This window comes from Cyprinodon tularosa, unplaced genomic scaffold (assembly GCF_016077235.1).
Source record: "Cyprinodon tularosa strain WSP-4 unplaced genomic scaffold, ASM1607723v1 ctg345, whole genome shotgun sequence".
Taxonomy (NCBI): domain Eukaryota; kingdom Metazoa; phylum Chordata; class Actinopteri; order Cyprinodontiformes; family Cyprinodontidae; genus Cyprinodon; species Cyprinodon tularosa.
Window position 1 is genome coordinate 479,633 of NW_024039058.1, and position 21,632 is coordinate 501,264.

The following is a 21,632-nucleotide window of genomic DNA, read 5'->3' on the forward strand; positions in this document are numbered from 1 at the left end:
GAAATTGTGAGTCACTTTTTCTGACGGAGATGGGAGCAGGAACGGGGGAATAATTTTTGATTGCATGATGCTCCAGATGTGTCACTGCGAAGCAAGGCACACTTTATATTATTAAAATATAAAGATACCTGAAAAAAAGCACACTTATTAAAGCATGTGTGAGTAAAACTTACCTTAAACTTACCTTAAAAGGCATAGGATACATTTTATGTTGAAATTAAAATTGTCCTTTCAGGAATTATTTATTTTCTATTATGGTAGCCAACTAAGTTTAAGGATTTCAGCAATTCCATCTTGGAAATGCCATCCTTGAATTATGTGTAGTTTCCACTAGGGCTGCAACTAAGGATTATTTTGCAGATCGATTAATCTGTTGATTATTTTTTTCAATTAATCGATTAATAATCAGATAGCCAAAGGTTCCTTAAAGAATGTTTTCTAAATGAATCTGCTGAAACTCGAACTTTTCCTCATGAGGAGTTCTGGATAGAGCACAGACAAACACTATTTTTATTTTAAATGCAAAATCTTTTAAAAAGATATATATATATTTTTTTTTTACAATTTTTGTATAAATACTGCTTTAAGTGGGTTACTCTGTCAGCTAATGGCATGTTTGAGAGTCTCTACTCTCCTGTTAATGATTAATCAATTACTAAATTAGTTGATAATTATTTCAATAATCGATTAATCAGTTTATTTCAGCCCAAGTTTCCACCCATAATCTGATTACCAAAATCTTCCGCTTGAATTTGAGTTTTTAAGTTTACTCAGTAGCTGCATTTCCATTACAAATGTGTGCAAAACTGTCAATATTCTGCTCAATTCAAAAATGTAAAGTTCTGCAACTGCTGTATTTCTCTTAAATGGAAAATACCATAAAAGTTGTACTTGAATACGTTTATTTACATGATAAATCTGAAAACTACATGGCAGCGGCAGAGATATTTTTATATTTTGTCTTTAGTGGGCTCCATCATCCTCACACTTCTTCCAGTCCTTTTCTTCATCTTTTTACCAGGCAGAAAGGTCCAGTTGCAGATCACGTGACTCGTGTTATCAGAAAAGCATTGTTTGCAAAATGTAAGAAATCTTATGACTGAAAAACCACCTCATCAAATCGTAAAAAAAATATTTTCACAATTATAATGAGCTCTATGACAACTCCACTACTTCCTTAACTTAAGGCAGCTATTCTGTTCCCTGTCTTTCATTAATGGATGGACTGATTAATTCAGGTGTGCTGTCCATGGCTACTGAGGTCAGGCACACTTGAATCAATCCGTTCATCCAGTAGAAAAAGACAGGGGGGAAAAATAAAGTGCTGCCTTGTGTTCAGGATGTAATGGAGTTGTGTATACAGCCTAATTGCTCAATTTAATGGTTAATGGAAACATGCCTGGTTAACGAAGGCCTTCTAACTGGGGACAGCTACATATATTTTTTTCTGAGGCAAAAAATAAAAACCAAAAGATACTAAACAATGAAAGCACCTATAAACTCTGTGGTCTGGCTGCCGGCTCCCTGTTGGATTAATATGTTGGATTATTATGTCCTAGCGGTGGATTAAGCGGTTTGCCTTCTTTTGCCAGCTATGGGTTCTGCCACCCCTAACTCCAAATGGAAATAACATGCTTTTTACAATCATGTTTTTTTTTGTTTTTTAAGCGTCATCTTTTAGCTGGTTGGAATTTTTTTTTTAGCCAGTCCGAATTTTAAATCTTTTTGTTGGGGCAGAAAACTACATTAAAATACTCTGACAATAATGCTTAACCTGTCTTTACCTGTGCTACTAGTCGTTCCCCACATATTCTTTTAATAAATATGTTTTTATTAAGTAACACTGGGGATATAGATTACATTTCTATGTACAAAGCTCACCTTCTGCTAGGAAAAGTCTGTTACAGGTTTTTAGTAATTTCCCTTTTAGATTGAGTTGCCAACTTTGTCAAAATGATGCATAATTCCACTTATGGTTTGTTTCATGTCCCACAGATTTAGATGTCTTGTTGCCATTTGTTTCAAATATATATATTTTTTGTCTTTTCTACAGGAAACACAGAAAGCCAAGCAGTTCCTCCCCTTCCTTCAAAGAGCTGGTCGGTCAGAAGCTGTTGTCGAATACGTCTTTAGCGGTTCTCGTCTCAAGCTCTACATGCCCAAAGAGACTTGCCTCATTACGTTTCTCCTGGCTGGTAGGTTTGCTTTTCTAATCTCTGAGTCCTTTTAGGTTTTATCATGAGTGTTTCTATGTAAATAGCCAGTTTTTGAGTTTTTAAATCACTCTTAACATTGTTTAAAAATGGAATTTGCTTGTCAAACTTTAAATAAAACCCCAAACTGGCACCAGCTGGAATTATTCAGTGCATCTGTTTTTCCTTCATTGTTCAGTGCATCATATCCAAATAAATATGGCAAATATTTAACTAATCACTGAGCCTATAACAAGGTGAAGGTGAGTTTAATGTTATTCATAGATTCATGTTCCTACTTCAGGGTAGATGGATGGCAGCAGATGTTATTGGGTCACCTTTCTCCGCTTCAGATTGAACTTGAAGTTCTTGAAATATTCTCCGCTACACTTTTTTATTTAATTAGGTTGAAAGAAAGATACCTTTTCTTTTAACAACTCACCAGTTCAGCTTGATCTTATTAGCTCCTAATCAGAGTTAATTAGCTTTGAATGTATTTAGTAGAAGGTTGATCTGGATGTTTCTGTCGAGCACCACTAGTGTTCCTAAAAACAAACATTGGTATTCATACCACAGGATGAGAGCCTTCCATCTAATTGATTCTTTTGATGATTTTTTTTCTACAATTAATTCTTTAAACTCCTTTGCTTATGAAAGAAAAACACAAGAAAGTGATTGTAATGGTGTAAAACTCTTGTGAAAAGGGAATTGAGGATTTGGATGTTTTTACAGTTAAAGAGTAAACACATTTTAGTCCCAAGAGTTTTTGTTTTAAACTTTTAGAAGGTCAAGTTGTGAAGGTTTGATATGTTCCCAGAATATCAACTTGTACCTTTTGGCATTTCAGGAAGAGTCTGTTTATTTCCCCTGCTACAGGTTGTAATCGCTTGTCTTTTGGCTCATAAGCAGCAACTCGGGGGACATGTGTTGAAATAAACATAACTGCAACAATAAACTTATCTGATCAAACCTGAAAGAAAGCTATAATAACAGGTGAATCTCTAAAAGAAAAAAAAGAAAAAAGATTTTGTTAAAGCTTAAAATAAGAACAGTTGAAAAGAACCGTAACCACAAAAACCTGTGTGCTAAATGCTTGGATATGGTTCCTGTTGCATGAATTGCAGCAGTAATGTAGCATGACATGGAGAATATCGAGCTGGTTCTTCTAAGATAAAGTCTAGTTTGTGTTAATATTGACCTTCAGTGCATCTCTATTTCTGGGTATGTTGCAGGGCTGGACAATAAGGCTAAAATGCATATCGGGATATGTGTCTTAATTTTGATGCTATGGTTTAATTTCAGTGGCGATATAAACTATGTGAAAGCCTCAGGAAAACTACCAAGAATCCCCAACAAATGCAAGTACAAACTTGGGGAAAATGATTTTCTACTTGGTTTTTTTTTTGCTTTACTAAGTCTGGGAAACTCTTTAGTTATAATATTTTAGAAATATTACTATATATGAGCTGTATTTGAGCTCCAAGCTAAACAGATTAGACCCACATTTAACCAGGAAATTATCTCTCCCTCCCATATTTCTCAGTCTATCAGTTTTTGTCTCACAGATTCTGTTATTACCTCCTTTATTTTTGTGATTAACTTTCATACGTTCAAAAGAAAGAAAAAATATAAACAAAAAACACCCAAACCTGAAAGACAATGATTACAAATCATCATAAATTAGCAAAGCAACTCATAACTAGCTCTGAAAATGCAAACAAAAGGTCAGCAGTCAATTGGAAAACGTCTAAATTTGAATGAACTCCTAATGATGCTGTAGGTGGTGTTTCTTCCCTTCTTTACCTCATATGCCACAGATTACCCCCTCCTCTACTCTGAATTATGTTGTTCTGTTTGTCAATAGAAGTTTGATTTATTTTGAACTTTTCATTTTTGGTAAAACCAAACGGAACTTAGCTGTATTTCTTGTTTAACCAGTGACCCTTCCTAGTGTGAACCAAACCTTTATCACAGCAAAGATTAGCTAAGTCAAAACCAAATAACCACTTAAAACGCCACATAACATCACTGTCAGTCGGTGGTGGCGACGAGGTGCTCAGTTCTTTAAGCTGTAGATTATTAGCATCACGCTTTCTACACGGTTTATCTGCAGCGTTCTGTTTCTCATTCTAAAATCAGAGACATTTGAGTTGCAGCTCTTTCTCTTTGGCTTAAATCAACTTTGCTCTAGAGTCAGTTGATTCTAGAGCACTCCGTGACGTATATCCAGATATCGAAAAAGTATTTAAATGTCATAACACTGTTATGGAATAAACCTACATTCCTTTAGGTCAGATGAGTTTGCTTTGATGCTAAACACAGCGATACCATGGATGTTGAAGCCCATATTGTTATGCCCTGTAAACAGCCAGCAACCTTTAATGGGTTTAGGGCTGCAACTTATTTTGCAAATCTGTCGATTATTTTTATTTTTTTGATGAATCAATTAATAATCGGATACCTAAAGTTTCCTTAAAGAAAATTTAGAGAAGAAAGACATTTTTTATGAAATTACATTAAGGATTTCTGGGTAGAGCATATTGACAGGCGAAAAGGTTTTTTAATCTTGAATGCAAACATTTTTTAAATTTTTTTTTTTTTACAATTTTGGAATAATTACTGCTCTAAGTGAGTACTAAGTTGGCGAGTCTCCTTACTCAAGTCAACGAATAATCAATTACTAAATTAGTTGACCATTATTTCAATGAATCACGATTAATCTGATTGTTCAAGCCATGAGTGGGTTACTGCTGATGGTGTCTTGTGCATCAAAACGAGCTGAAGCATTATTTTAATAATTAAACCCATTTGAATTATATTAATTAAGCATTTTAAAAACTAATTTAAATTCTTTGAGCAGTTTGATTTCTGACAGAAAATGTCTCTTTGGGCTTAGCAGCCTGATTGAACATGAAATCCAGAACTTTGCGATTAGTCCTCATCATGATCATATTATACAGTTTTTCAGAGAGCAATATAGAGTGTTTGATCGGATGAATGAGGTCCTCTTCCTCACTTTGAGCATGCCTTTAATTCAAATTGGTAATGATTAATATAATCCTTGATAATATGCTCATTTTTTTAAAACATTAGGTAGAGCATTATCGTTACACCATTTGATGAAAGCAGGAAAGGTTTTACTATAGTGTGACTGTGCGGCCTGAAGAAAAGAACATGATGATAGTCTAATGAGCTTTTATTGCTTTTCTGAGACATTTTGTGAATGTCACAGTTAACCTTGGTGGCTCGGTGGTTGACATTCGAAATCTGCTGGACTCTCATTAAGAAATTAAACAATTACAGCTGATTGGGGTGTTTCAAATAGGATTCAAAGTGGTGAATTAGAAAGTCGGTCTGATTTTCTATTAAAAAAACAACATATTTAGGTTGAAGAAAAAGGTGTAGAAGAAATATCTGGAGTATTTTTTTTTCTTTTCTCATAACACACACAAAGCATTGACTTTTTCACTGGCCTGTTTGTTTGTTGTAGCAGTTCCACATTTTTGAATATGAATTTTACATTTCTTTGCATTTTGCACTAATATCAAGCATTTGAAGCCTCTATTGGCAAAGCGAGGAATCTGACTTGGACTTGGTTTTCTGTCTTGCATCATAATCAAGTCCTAACAAGCACAGTATATAGAAACATTATTTAGGATAAATAGGGGGGGGGAAAAACACACAAGACAATACTTTTTTTCCCCCCTTTTTGTTTTTGCTTGTTGAGCTGAAGGCCTCTGGATGGATTAAATCAAGGCTACTGGAAAAGCATTGTCTCCAGGAAATGAGATGAGCTGTGATGCATTTAATGCAAACAAGTATTAGTTGGTTTATATCATGACTGATGCCAAGGGTTATTTTAGGTTGCTATTATTGTGTTCCATCGATAGAAGGTATTTGTCATTTAATTCAACTATTTTTTTATATTCAAAATCCCCTTTTCCATCTTTTTGTCAGTTTGAGATTAAACTATATATCTTCTGGGCTGTGGCCTCCATGTTTTTGTACTTGATGTTTTTAGCTTTCCACTTGATTTTCTTCACGTAACTGATGTCAAGCTCATACCGCTACACATGAAATGAACCCCCTAGGGCAGAAGACACCCATCTATCTGCGTCTAATCTCCCAGTTCACTCTATCTCCGACCACTTTCTTTTTCATGTCAAAGTTATCTTTTCATGTTTTATTCACCCATCTGCACCAGGGGCCGAGTGCAAAGTCACAAAAGCGATAAAACGGCTGCCCCAACAGTGTTGTATTTATCTGTCTATGAAAGGCCCCCCGACCCTGTGGACCTTTTCCCTTTTAAGCTTTTGCATATTTCTGCAAAGAAGTAAAATGTGTTGTATTGGTTATGTTACAGAGAGGATTGGTACTTTAAATGTAGGCTTACCATAGCTTTGCATTGTAATCATGTTAAAACAATTCAGCATTTTTATTTTTGCACAGAGCACAGTTCAAATCACATGCTTATACTCAATCTTGGGCATAAATGTCATATAATTTAATTGTTAGAAAATTAATTTGAACCTTTTCTCTCTTTTTAACAGCACCAGTAAGGTGAAAAATATAAGGATAAGCATTTTGATTATTATATTCATATGTTTAAAACTAAATTGAATTAGGATAGATATACCTTTAGCAGGTTTGAGAAGAATAAGCACATATTGTTGTAGAAATCCATAAATATATGGCATAATTGCAATGCACCGATACCACTGGCAGAAAAGAGACCCTCGCCCTAATGCTACTACAGTGCAAGTTTGAGACTGTAACACTTTTCTCTAGGAAATATTGATATAACTCTCCAAATCAAGTTTTCATACAATCTCCTTTAAATCAGAACACTGCCACCTTTAATGTATTTCAAGTTGAAGTCATTATTTTAGTTTGTAACAGAATTAAACATGGCTATGAATTCTGAATCAGACACCTTTTTTTTTTATTCTCTTTAAATTTGTTTTTAATTCATCTTCACTGTTGATAGTGACACTGGTGTTACTGGTAAATTTGAGCCTTTTTTGATTCCTGAGGTGTTTCTGAACATCTTGTTTAATTTACTCTCAACTTGGGTCGACAGTTTGGCAAAGGTTATAAGCGTTTGGACTAATAAGCTTTTAATGGGAAATATATTTTGAGAAATAACTTGAGTTCTTTAAATGCAAAAATATAAATTATTATAAAGTTGGCTACATCTTTTAAGTCATTTATCTGCTAGTTCCACTATTTTATTGAATAAAATTGATGGAATAATACAAGCCAGTAGCTCCACAGCTAAAACTGGGAATTAAATCAAGGTTTAAAAAAAAAAAAAAAAAAAGCATAGTATTCAGACTCTGAATGCATAGTATTTATCATGTTGTTTAAGGAGGGCTCTTCAATTATTGTCTTCTTCCAATTAATCTTCTAGTTAATCTTTTCAAGTTCCAATTCATCCTTTAAAAACACCCTGTGTGTCTAAACTTGGCTGGGAATTAGTTTTAAGAGTTTCCTTCATCCTCCTATTCATTTCTTTTTTAATAACATCTGCATATTTATATATGATGTTTAAAAGCTGTGCCTTCCTGATAGTCATCTGGGTGTTGGGTAAATAGTGATTTTTGCACACAAAATAATCAAAGGATCATGCAGTTAAAACAAGCACTGCATTATTTATCTGTTTTATTATGTTTGAAATATTTATTCATTCTGGCCTGTTATTTATTTTTTTTTTCATACGCCATTGTTGTGGAAAGCCATTCAAAATCAAACTGCTCATAGGAGCGCCGAAGAATAAATGATCCCACATTTGGTTATGTTCTAATGTTCTAGGACATGGCACAGGTTTTTTGTTTTGTTTGTTTTTTTGTTGGAAATCTGTTTATCTTTCTACTGTCAATATACATTGAAGCACATTTTCTCTTTGAAAAAACAAAACAAAAAAAAAAAGGCAAGGATTACAATTTTTTTCTAATACCACTATGACATCACTGTTATCATATCCGTAACAACATTAAAATATGCTGTAAGTGAGAAATAATCGTTTAAAAGCGTGAACTTCTGGAAATGATCGCTTGTTAAAGCTGGAAAATAATCCTAACATTAGTGTAACACTGTTGTGTAACCAGGGCGTTACTTAATTTAATTTGAGATTTGAATTATTTCTTAGTAGATGGTGTTTTCCCTCCTTTAGTTTATATTCTATGGTAATTGTCTGAGTTCTAAAGTTGAAGCTTTTTCTTCATTGACTCCCTCAGAGATTTGGTCTCTTCTTACCTTTCCAGAGTTTTCCCTGTCAGATAAGGACTCTGCTGTTGGAAAGGAAAAAAAAAAAATAAATAAAATCAGGTCATAGAAACAAAGCACAGCAGCAAGCCAATGACTTCAAAAAGACCGGAGGTGTGCACCTGGAGTTAAAGGGTAGTTCCCGTTACCGGTACGCTCTTCCCATAGCACCTTAGCTTTCTTCTTTTTACTTGTTGGTCTGCGCAGTGTCACTTCCAAAAGTAAGTTATATAAAGGTTGAAAGAGTCATCCTGTGTGTTCATTTTTGTTTGTTTTATTTTCTTAAGAAGAAAGAGGGCACCTATACAGGATAGAAATAGGTTTAGTAGTATAGCATGGTGAGTTTCAAAACAGGTGGATTTTTGGTGAAAGAGGTTTTAGATGCTGGAAGGGTGGAGAGGATAAGACTGAACACGCTTATAGTAAAGAGAAAAAACAAACAAAAAATCAAATTCTTTGAAGTATTTGTCCATAAAGTCCTGCAGTGAGTAAAGGAGACTAAGCAATGAGAAGGCTGTAAAAGTTTAAAGACTTACGAAGCGTTTACAGTTTCTTTTACAGAGACGAGCAGCCATCACAGGTGAAGTGCACTTTGAAAGTTAAAGTTCTTCATCTGTCAGAGAAATGAAATCCTCATTACTCGAGCACACAGATTACTATCTCCACTTTAATATGCAACTGTCTTGCATCTGAGTACTAAATCTGTTATCCATAAAACGGAAAACAGACCTACCATGACATAGCTGCCCCCTATTACTGAGAGGCTGGACAAGTGGAGTACCAATCAGAGAACCAGCCAAGATGCCCATGATAACGCTGAAGGCACAGAAAAGATCCACAGCACAGGTGGGAGAATCTTTTGACAGGACAGCTGATATTTTTTACTTAAATAGAAAAGTAGCAAGAAAAAAAATTATAATTCTTGGTGGAAAACGACAGTAACGCCTGTTTGGGATGAGCCGTTTTTTAAAACAACAATAAAAATCTCCCTTTGCACAAAAACACGATGGTGGTAGCTCTCTTTTTAAGGATTGGCATAATGCCAGTTGTTAAAACTGCAGTGTTGGTTGTTAAATACTAGGTCTGTAGAGGTGCTCAATCAGAGGTATGTCAACTTTTCCTTGCCTCATGAAGTAGCAATTATTTACCACTTAAAGGGTGTTAAAAAAAAAAAAAAAGTTACTGCTTGAATCTGTTCCTAGAAAAATATACTTTTAAAGGTTTACAGTGGAGGTTTTCGGGCTTATTACAATCTAAAACATAACCTGTCAACATTTTCCAAACACGTACCTTGGTAATCTTGAAATCTTAAAACTGATTTTAAAGCGCAATATAATAGCTAAATTGTGGTGTTAAATTAACTCCACAATGAGCTACAGTAAACCTCAATATATAGACAAATCAATGATCTGGAATAGTCTGTGTTTCTGAAGATGAGGAAAAAGCTCTAAGAAGCACTGCAAATATGCATGAAACTAATATTTAACTTTAATAAATGACAAATTGAGTTTGCTGCTCATGCTGAATGGTTTAAAGATTGTAGTGCATATGTCTGCTGAAGCAAAGGTAGAATAAGATCCATACAGAAACCAAAAAGTTGTCTATTAGTTGTGTAATTTTTTTGAAGAACAAATGCAAAGCCCAAATGTACAAGTACGATGAGAAAAATGTGTTGATGTATTGCTTTATCCAAGCAGATTGGACTGTTTGCAGAAGGCTTGTTGGAGATATTGGGGCCTTGTATTAGGGAGGCATAGAGGGATGATGTTGAGCCAAAAGGATGGATTGAGAGGATAGAAGCCAGAGGTAGTCTGACCAAATCCTTGGATTTATTTTTTCCTAAAATCATTCTTTGTCTCCTCCCACCATCTGCACTCTATACCCTTCACTTACACTCCCGAACTATGCCCACCTACATTCTTCCCCCACGTCTGGACCTTTTCCCTTTTCCCTGGCCTGTATCCACTGAGGCAGCTGTGAAGGGGGGGTATTCAAATAGGGGATTGTCACCTCGCACTTAGATACTGCAGGGGACAACAAAGATTAATGAGATGGAAATTTAAATGGAATGATGCTGTTATGGAGGGAGGAAAGACGAGTTTAAGATTTGAATCCACACGCACACATTTAGATGCTTATACTATCCTCCTCCAGTTTGTAGTTTACCTTTCACACCACTAATTATATCCTGTTGACAGCCTGTCAAAAATCAAGACTTAGCAACTTAATAACACACAAAAAAGACTCTGATGGCATTCACACTGAGCTGCCTCCATGCTGCAAGTATCAATTTATACCTGCAGTCATGCCAAAAGCGAGAGTGTAAGCGTCTGGCGGGTTATGAGCACAAACGTCAAAGGCTAATCAATATGCACATCATTAGCATAGGAATTTGCAACATGATGTATATTTGGATGAGCTTCAATGATGAGACAAGTGCACAGTAGCAGCATCTTCCCTTTAGAGCAATTTGCATGAGGTAAAGCTCATTTTCTGGCTCGGTTAAAGGAGAAAGAAGCTGATTCAGTCCAGTTTCTATTTTGTTGGATCAACTAAAAGAGTCAGAGTACAAGAAAAATGTCTAAAGGTAGATATTTGTAAAGTTTGAGCTATAAAAAGTGAAATACTCTTGTATAATTTGACCATTACTCTTTGAATAGATCTGTTGCCATTACAAATGATGATAGGATAGAATAGAAAACCCCGTTATTGTCCCACAATGCGGAAATTCTGGTAATGATGGATAATCTATTATCACTACACCAAAACCAAAATATGTGATGTAATGAACTTGTTTCTATTGTGCAGAAATTAATAAGGTGCTGTCTTCCTTCAGATGGCTCATATTAAACAATGCATGGTAGTGAAGCAGCAAATGCCCCCAAATTAGGAGTTGTAATCATAATTAACATGACTCTCTCTCAGACATAACGGTTTGAATTAATTGTAATTGAACTAATTCAAAATGCGTTTTTTTCCCCCTTTTGTTTTATACAGGTGCTGGTCATAAAATTAGAATATCATGAAAAAATAGATTGATTTCAGTAATTCCATTTAAAAAGTGAAACTTGTATATTATATTCATACATTACATACAAACTCATATATTTCAGATGTTTATTTTGTTTAATTTTGATGATTACAAATGACAACAAATGAAAATCTCAAATTCATCATATCAGAAAATTAGAATATTACTGAAGACCAATAAAAACAAAGGATTTATAGAAATGTTGGCCAACTGAAAAGTATGAACATGAAAAGTATGAGCATGTACAGCACTCAGTATTTAGTTGGGCCTCCTTTGGCCTGTATTACTGCAGCAATGCGGCGTGGCATGGAGTCGATCAGTCTGTGGCACTGCTCAGGTGTTATGATAGCCCAGGTTGCTCTAATAGTGGCTTTTAGCTCTTCTGAATTGTTGGGTCTGGTGTATTGCATCTTCTTCTTCACAATACCCCATAGATTTTCTATGGGGTTAAGGTCAGGAGAGTTTGCTGGCCAATTAAGAACAGGGATACCATGGTCCTTCAACCAGGTACTGGTAGCTTTGGCACTGTGTGCAGGTGCCAAGTCCTGTTGGAAAATGAAATCTGCATCTCCAAAAAGTTGGTCAGCTGCAGGAAGCATGAAGTGCTCTAAAACTTCCTGGTATGTGGCTGCGTTGACCCTGGACCTCAGAAAACACAATGGACCAACACCAGCAGATGACATGGCACCCCAAACCATCACTGACTGTGGAAACTTTACACTGGACTTCAAGCAACGTGGATGAAGTGCCTCTCTTCTTTTCCTCCAGACTCTGGGACCTTGATTTCCAAAGGAAATGCAAAATTTACTTTCATCAGAGAACATGACTTTGGACCACTCACCAGCAGTCCAGTCCTGTTTCTCTTTAGCCCAGGCAAGACGCTTCTGACGCTGTCTGTGGTTCAAGAGTGGCTTGACACAAGGAATGCGACAGCAGAAACCCATGTCTTTCATACGTCTGTGTGTGGTGGTTCTTGAAGCACTCACTCCAGCTGCAGTCCACTCTTTGTGAATCTCCCCCACATTTTTGAAGGGGTTTTGTTTCACAATCCTCTCCAGGGTGCGGTTATCTCTCTTGCTTGTACACTTTTTTCGACCACATCTTTTCCTTCCCTTCGCCTCTCTATTAACCCTTTTAGGCCTGTCACTCAAAAGTCCGCCTGGCATTTTTTTTACTTGTTTAAAGTAAAAAGTAGGAAGAAAAAGTCCTGTGGCCAAGTGCTTCAGCACATTTTTCCAGAATCATTTAGAGCTTTCAATAAATGCATTATTTTACATTATTCTTGATACTAAACCACTATTAAAACTGTTTGATATCAAGAAAAAACAAAAATCGAAATTAGATTTTGGAGATTTTATGCAAATAAAACACTGCATTTGAACATGAAGTACAGATTTTGCATCACAAATTGACAATTTCAACACTATAGAACATATTTACAATATTTTTTTCATTCTCAATTATTTTTACAAATAAGAAACAGACTAACAATTAAAACTATTTACAGGCGATTTTCCCCTCTCTGCATTTCTCCTTATTTTCCTGGGCCTTGGTGGTATTCCCAGAAGCTATTTCTGTCCACCTGAAGGCACAAGCCCACATTACAGAGCTCACAACTCCAGGCTGTGCTTCTCTGACAAAGCTTGCAGCGCCGTCTCCCCATGCTTGCTCTCTCAGACTTTGCCTGCTTGTTGCTGCTGCATGGGACTGGTAGATGTTTTTTCCCAGCTTCTTTTTGTGGCTCGTCATAAAGAGGAACACCTAGGAGGTGTGCTGCCAGCTCCTCCTGGAAACTTTGTCGGGTCTTCTGCTTGCTTCTCATTGTACAACACTGATCCTTGTGAATAACAAAGGAGTTTGTCACAGCGATGTCGACCAAATGTTGGAACACAGTGGTGACCCACCTTTTTGCTTTGCGGTGGATAGAATGTGTCCCAATCATTTGGTCCGTTGTGTCCACCCCTCCCAATTATTTATGTATTCTGTCACAGCAGTGGGCCTGGGGACAGCGAACTGTACTTTCCCATCAGGTGACTTCTGCCAGCGCTGAACAGAGTCTCCAGTGTAAACAGGGTGGATGGTGGAGCACATCGAGACCTCCCTGGTGTCCATCCATTTTACAAAAAGAAGCTCCCCATCCCTGATCCACCGGATGCTGCCTCGTGGGGACTTTTTGGTGAGGGCATTTTCAGTGGTGGTGGGGACACCAACTCTTCCCTGCCTGTATGTCCCGCAAGCGCCAAATCCCTGCTGCCTCAGATGTTTGAACAGGACAGGACTGGTGTAAAAGTTGTCAGTGTAGACAATGTACCCAGAGCCCAGGTACTCTTTTTTTTCACTAAGGTGGTCACAACATCAAACGACAGCCCCTTTCCCGATGACACGTTACATTTTCCAGTGTACAGCTGGAAATCCACCGTGTAGCCTTTTTGATCAGCCAATACAAAAAATTTCAGGCCCCACTTTGTTGGCTTGGCTTTCATATACTGTTTGATGCTGAGCCTGGCTTTGGTCGAAACCATCCTCTCATCTACTGCAAGGTGCTGCCTTGGGTGGTATAAGGCACGGCACCTTGTCCCAATCATCTCCATCAGTGGCCTGACCCGGTGGAGAGGGTCATATGTTTCTGTGCCCTTTAGTTTATCATTTTGCTGATCCTCCTCTGGGTCACTCATTCTAACATTGGCCAAAATGGCCAAGAACCGGTCTCTGGACATGATGGTAGCTGGTGTTTGAAGACTGAAAATACTTCCAGGCGGCTGATTGACATGTAGAGCAGCATGCCAATACATTTCTTCAGTTCCCCTGGACTTATTTCAGTCCAGGAGAACTTCCTCCCTTTCTCCAGGTTCCTGGCTGCCCCCTTGTTTGTAAAATCACAAACTAATGTGAGGACTTCATTGTCAAAAAAGTACTCAAAAATTTCACCTGGTTGTGGATTTCCTACATTTAGAGGGGGTTGAACACCAGGGATTCTTTTGGGGAAGAACCTTAGGGGTTGAAAGCCTTTCTCATCAGGCTCTTCATGGGTCTTCCACCTTGGATGATGTGGGGAACGGCTGCGGTGCCTCATACTCCCAGCATGGACCCCAGCAGACCCTCCAGAAGGACCTCCAGCAGACCCTCCAGAAGGACCTCCAGCAGACCCTCCAGAAGGACCTCCAGCAGACCCTCCAGAAGGACCTCCAGCAGACCCTCCAGAAGGAATTCTGTCTCTTCTACTTCGCCCCCTTGGAGCCAGCTGCTCTTCATCAGAAAATGTTCTAAAAACAGTAAATATACAAGTTTGTCACAGCAATGACAGCTTTTATTTATAGTAGTAAATAAATAAAGTTGGTCTCAAATCCACACTAAGCAATAAAAAAAGTCATAGTAAGCTACACATGAATACATGAAGAGTGTGGTGCTGTACTTTGGAGTGTCATATATAGTGAGCAAAAGTGCACTTTTACACAAAGTAAATATTGATGAATATATAATAACTTATACTCTTTTTTTTTTTTTTTTTTTTTTTTTTATACTCTCTAAACTATTCCAAAAACAAAATAAAATTGAAAATAAATCTATAAATACATCCAATTATGTGTACCAAGTAAAAGCTATTATCCATGAAGTAACAAGCCCCATTCATTCAGAAATAAAATTCAAAACGTTATTCAATGATCAAACATTACCTTTCTTCAGAAGAAAAAACTGGATCTCCTTTTTCAAACACAAAACCATCCAGGAATCTCCTCGGCCTCTTTTTATCTCTTGAAGGACGTTTGTTAGTCATATTCTCATGCGCTTCACTCTGACTCTCCGCTCTGTCGCTCATCTTTTCCTCCTCACTCTGCACTCTTCATCCGTGCAGCAGAGGGAGACACAGACTAGCATTCGCGGGCTTCCTGGAGCGGCGGGAAGTCAATTACCGTAATAACACTATGCATGTCTGAAAGTGCAATTTATTTTCTTTCAAAGACAGTTTGAATTTTTCTGATAGTGCAAACTGTCGCAGAGTTACGGTAAGTTGAAGTTGGCTTGTGAAATGTGTCGCGGGCGACACGTTCGGTTTCAAAGGGTTAATGTGCTTGGACACTGAGCTCTGTGAACAGCCAGCCTCTTTAGCGATGACCTTTTGTGTCTTGCCCTCCTTGTGCAAGGTGTCGATGGTCGTCTTTTGGACAACTGTCAAGTCAGCAGTCTTCCCCATGATTGTGTAGCCTATAGAACTAGACTGAAAGACCATTTAAAGGCTTTTGCAGGTGGTTTGAGTTAATTAGCTGATTAGAGTGTGGCACCAGGGGCCATCAATTTTGAACCTTTTCACAATATTCTAATTTTCTGATATGATGAATTTGAGATTTTCATTTGTTGTCATTTGTAATCATCAAAATTAAACAAAATAAACATCTGAAATATATGAGTTTGTATGTAATGTATGAATATAATATACAAGTTTCACTTTTTAAATGGAATTACTGAAATCAATCTACTTTTTCATGATATTCTAATTTTATGACCAGCACCTGTATACTGCATGTTGTCAACCCATGTTAGACAGTTGTTCCCTTGTTCTAAAATTTGAAACCCTCAAATTGACTTGTCCAGATATTTGTTGTCAGTTGAAGCTAATTAGCGTCGATCTGTTAGTTGTGACAAAACTGATAGCATCAAATACATAGTTCTACCTCTAACTTCTTTATCCATTAATGTTAAAATGGCATTAATAACAAAAGATTTAAATTTTGTTCACCCCTAAATATAATGTTTCTGAATATGAATAATATATAAATATTTTTGCCACATTTTAAAGTTAAGAGGTCGACAGTGCAGTGGTGATTTTCATAAAAAATGTTTTACAATACGTGTTGGCTATATGATAAAAATTGAAATATTCTTATTTAGGGCTTCGAAGAATATTTTTTTTCAATTAATTGATTAATAATTGGATAGCAAAACGTTCCTTTAATAAGATTATTTTACAAAATTAAACCAGGTGAAACTATAATGTCTCCACTTTTGGAGTTCTGGATAGAGCATATTGACAGATTAGTTATTTTTATTTTTTTTTACAATCTTGGTATAATTACTGCTCCAAGTGAGTTCTGTCGGCTAAAGACATGTTTTACTCCACTCTATACTCCAGTTAACAATTAATCGATTACTAAATTTATTGACGATTATTTCAATAATCGATTAATCACGATGAATCCGATTGTTTCAACCCTGTACTTATTTTTTTTCCTTAACTTTCATTTTTCTGTCATAATGGTCTCATTTCTCTCTGAGGCCAGTAGTTAAGCTTTATTAATAATGTGTTAAATTAAGCCACTACTTTCACTTTAGGGTTGTAGGCAGACTAGATGACATGTTTAATAGACCTGGTCAGTCATCAGTGACTTGATTTGAACTTGAAGAAAATCACTCGTGACCATCTCTATGATGTAACCACTCCACAACCAATCAAAGCCGATTAATTAAATGGTTAAAAAAACACATTGAAACGGTTTTTATTTTGCAGTCCTCATAATAAATATCTAGATTAATAGTTTTTATTCCCTTCAAGATGAACGTTAAAACTGTGTTACTTTAAACCGACATAAGCTCATTCCAAGATCAATGTGCTGCACATAAAACCCAGTGATTGATGTGATGTGTGGTGGATTGACATGTGGGCACCCTCTTCAGGCTAGCATGAGCAGCTGTGTTGTTTTCTCTGTAGTGTAACGTCAGAATGATCAGTGTACATCTTGTTTGTCTCTGAGATCAGACGAGATGGATTTCCTGTAGTATGACCCAGATATTTATCTTGGTGTCAGGTCTGAGTTATGTATCTCTGTGGAGGTTAACATTGGCTGTGCTAAGTGGCTCCCAGGTTTACTTTAAATGCTGCAAAGAGGAGGGACTAGGCGAGAGTTAGTCTGTGTGGGGTGGATGTGGGAATTGCAGGAGTGAAGTCGGGTCATATTAGGAAGCCTGCAGTCTGTATTTTACAAGACATCTGTGATCATTGCATCCGTTTATAACCTATAATAACCCCTTTGCCGGACTTTTCCCCTTGGTACATTAAAACATCATGGGCAGGTTTTCTCATCTTAGACTTTTGTCTTGGTTGACCATGGTTGCTCCTGTGGGCCTGTAAACCCATGTACTTCATACGCTATACAGTAAAAATGGACTTCTTAGAGTATTACATTCATGAGTAGTCTTTCCTGAGGATTATGCTCGAGGAAAAACACAATTCCACCCCTTATCATAGCTGCTGCCAACCCAAGCAGAAACTTTATATCTCCCTCCCAGCAATTACTTTATACACCAATTTTTGCAAACAGCTTGCAGTATTTTTCCTTCCTTAAGCCCTTCCTATCTCGTCTTTGTTGTTTCCATTATCCTACGCCCCACATCTGTCTTTCTTTGTTTTTTTTTATATGCACACAGCGTTATAGTCACAAACTCCCATGTGTAAGGCCTGCCCTGGTAAACGGCTATAAATACTTTGAGATGATCTTGGCCATAAGTATCTCCTCCTCCTCTGTGGGACAAGAGAAGGTTTTTTTTTTAAACTTTAAAGTTTTATTGAAAGTAGTTTATTTATAAGGATATGAATGAGAAAAGAAGAGTTAATTGTCTTATAGTTTTATCTGTTGTAGGATTTCACACTAAATTTAAATAAAAAAGATGCTACTTTAAGATAAAAGTATAATGAAAATACAGTAAGACATAAAGTGATATAAAGGCAGCTATCCGAATCAAATTAGCTCTTTGTAAAAATTTAATTGTATTGGTTCCAAAATTATAACCCTAACCCGATGACTGCGCTGATTCCAATAAATGCTTAAACCAAAATAAGGGGAAAAGTGCTCTGGCATGACCTCAAATTGTCTGTTTGTGGTTAAAAAAATCTTTGATATAAAGGTTTATTTTAAGTGAATTTGCTCACAAGTGGTTATTTACTTTGAGGCCTTTGCCTTTTCAGGTTTGGCTATTGGGCTAAGATAGCTTTAATCCTTGATAAATGATAAATCCTTGTGCTTTTTATTCATTTCAAAGATTAAAAATGGTTTCATTTGACTAAAAAATAATGGAAAAACTGAAGTGTGAAAATACTTTTTCAGTGCATAGTATTCACAGCTGACACTAGATTAGGTTAAGATCCACATTTAAGCTTAGGTGAAAAAAGTACTAGTGGCAAACTTGATGTCTTAAACTGGACTGAAGGTGCTTTATTTATTTTTTTTTTACGTTTCAGTGCAACTTGTCATGTGGCCTCATTTTGCCTTTCCAGGGTCATTTTCCCTGTCCTGCCAGTGTGAATTAGCTGATATATCTTGCTCTTGTCCTCCTAAATGGGACAGGTACGGCCATGTAGGGAACAGAAAGTACAAAATGAGATTTAAAAAAAAGCCAGTGGGTTTTTAAATTCAGTTATTTAATTATACCAGGAGCCGTGAGCTTCTTTTCTAGGTTTACTGGCTCTATGTTTTTGGGTGATGCAATGAGTGTATCAGGTTTTGACTTTCATAAAAATCAACAGATTGTGCTATAACGCTGTTTTATTTGGGATACAGTCCTTTTGAACACAAATACAATCTTTTTCATGTCTCCCATCGAGATGCTTTTTCTGAAAATAAAGCAGCTAAGATGTAGTCTCACCTGGTACATGGTGTCCTAGATTTTCATTATAAGAATCTACTTTAGCTACAAGGTTATTAATCTCCAATAGACAGACCTAAGACATTACTTGTCTTATCTTATCAATAAAATAAAAATGACCACACAGACAGTTCAAAGAATGCATCGTTTTTCTGAGGAAGCCTAACGCTAAGAAGATCTGTGAAATTTGAATCCTTGGATCCTGCAGCGAGATAGCCACGCGCACCAGTGAGTCATCAGAATGCCCTAACAAATCAGATTTTGCTTCTCTGTCATGTATATTTGTGAGTCTGTCCTCAGGCAGTATATCTGTCATGGCAGAGAAGCTCATTAAATTAAACCCCAAGTCAAACGGGAAAGAAAGACCTCAGGAGAAAGTCGTTGCTTTATTAGCAATATGCTGGAGGCTTTAACTCACAGCAGAAGCTATCATCAGATTACTCTGGAATAAACAGCTCCAACCTGCTTGTTGGTTCGTTGTGCCTAACTAAAGCAATTAAGATTATTTTTATTCGTGAATTTGAACAAACAATAAAACCGATAAACATGTATTGTTTAGTTGTGTGTGAGAGAGTATGTGGGTGTGTGTAAATAGAATGTGCTTCTGTATATTTGTCTGAATCTTGAATATTACAATTTGAAAGGCTGCAGAAAGAGGTTGAATGTCAGTCTCCTGATTAAATGCTAAAATTAGTGGCGCAGTTTTTAGCATTGTTGTCTGGCAGCAAGAGGATCCTGGGTTGATTCCCACCTTAGGGTCTTGCTGCATGGAGTTTGCATGCTCTCCCCTGTGTTCTTTCCACGTACCCTGGGTTCCTTACTGTCCAGAAGCATGACCTTTAATTTGGGTTAATTGGAGACTCTAAATTGCCCTTAGGAGAGAGTATGTGTTCATTGTTGTGTAACTCTTTGTTGCTCTGCAAAGAACTTGCAACCTATCTAAGGTTTCCCCTGCCTTTTACCAATAGACTAGTGGAGATGTGTACTATGCACCCCCTTGACTGACAAAGATGAATAGAGAAACTGCTTGTATTATGCTGTTAATTTTGTTGATTTAATTCGGTTAAGTTATATAGCGCCAATTCAGAACACACCATCTCTGGCGTTATAGCCAAATGGGTTAAAAGTTTACGTCAAGGAAAACCAGTTGATTGCATCCAGTCATTGACTTGCAAGACATGCTCCTCCTGGATAAGCCTACTGACATAATTTAACTTGCATTTTTTCGCTGGCTCTACAGCAATCCCTCACACCAAGCATGCATGTAGTGACAGTGGAGAGGAAATCTCCCTTTTAACAGGAAGAAACCTCCAGCAGAACCAGGCTCGGTGTGAGCGGCCATCTGCTGAGGCCAACTGGGGTTCAATGAGTTAAAAACAAACAGAATGAAGCAGAAATAAAAAAAGGTGCTAAATAGCTCCACAGGCGGCCGTGTCCAGGAAAGACACAGCCACGCAGATAAGCTCCAAGCCAATTCTCTTGTCAGAGTATAAAAGAGAGCACTTACAGTTGAGGCTGATTTATACTTCGAAACTAGGTCGTCGGCGTAGGTGTCGCAGTGAACAAAGATGTCCCCGCCCCCTCCGGAGACACGCCGCTGCACCTCTCCCAAATTGTAGGTGACCGCAGACAGTGCAGCAGATAGGAGGCCGGCTTGTTTTGTTTTTATGACCGAAATTGCGGAAAACAACTCGTGAAGTTGGACCAGCTAGAAGAGTGAGGTGTGCTGGGACCCTTATTCCACCTGGATCCCCGCTATTTTTTGCCGTCATGTCCCTCCCTTGTCGGGCAAACTCGCCCCCAATTCCTCACCACCTCGGCCGTATCTAGACCCACAGTGTATAGCGCAGACCATGCTTCAATATTGGGCATAAATCAAAAATATCTACATCAAGCTCACTGCGACCCACTGCTGCCGGAGTATAACTAGCCCTCAAGTCCCAGTAAAAGAAACAGGGCTACACTGAAAAAAAGGCCAAGCTCTAACATTTATATTATGAAAATTAAACCATTAAAAAAGGGTTACACAAGTCTCACTAAAAAAAAAACAACTAAAAACTAAAAATCAAACTATGGATTAACATTAGAGAGCTGATGTAGGGAGCCACAATGCGTGCATTCTACTCGATCTCCAGGCATGGCTGCTGAATGCAATAATTCGGTAGTTCCCAATTGTTCCCTTTTGTTCCCATTAAAGTTTTTGCTCCCCCTCGAACTAACCCGACTCCAACCTTTTATACAGTAGATCAAAACATTGCAATAAAATAAACTGAATCTGATTTAAAACTACTACCCAGAGGTGGGAGATGTGGTAAATAGGTCATCTCCATGCCATGTGTGGGTTCTGCCCAGCCACTGAACCAGGTGAGTCCAAGTAGAATAATTTATTTTCCTCTTCATATTGGACTCACCTGGTTCATTGCCTGGGCAAAACAAACACATGGCATGAAGAAGACTTTTTAACTCCCCAGCTCCCACCCCTTCTTCAACTTTTAAAGAGCAATACTTTT

At 37.3% G+C, this 21,632-nt stretch overlaps 1 protein-coding gene across 1 annotated transcript in view; it reads left to right on the forward strand.

Moving 5' to 3' along the window:
* snd1 (staphylococcal nuclease and tudor domain containing 1) overlaps positions 1–21,632 on the forward strand; it is a 229,952-nt gene that overhangs the window by 61,265 nt on the left and 147,055 nt on the right. Inside the window, exon 15 of the mRNA XM_038294784.1 lies at positions 2,054–2,195. Coding sequence (XP_038150712.1) covers positions 2,054–2,195 — 142 coding nt within the window. The remainder of the gene's footprint in view (positions 1–2,053; positions 2,196–21,632) is intronic.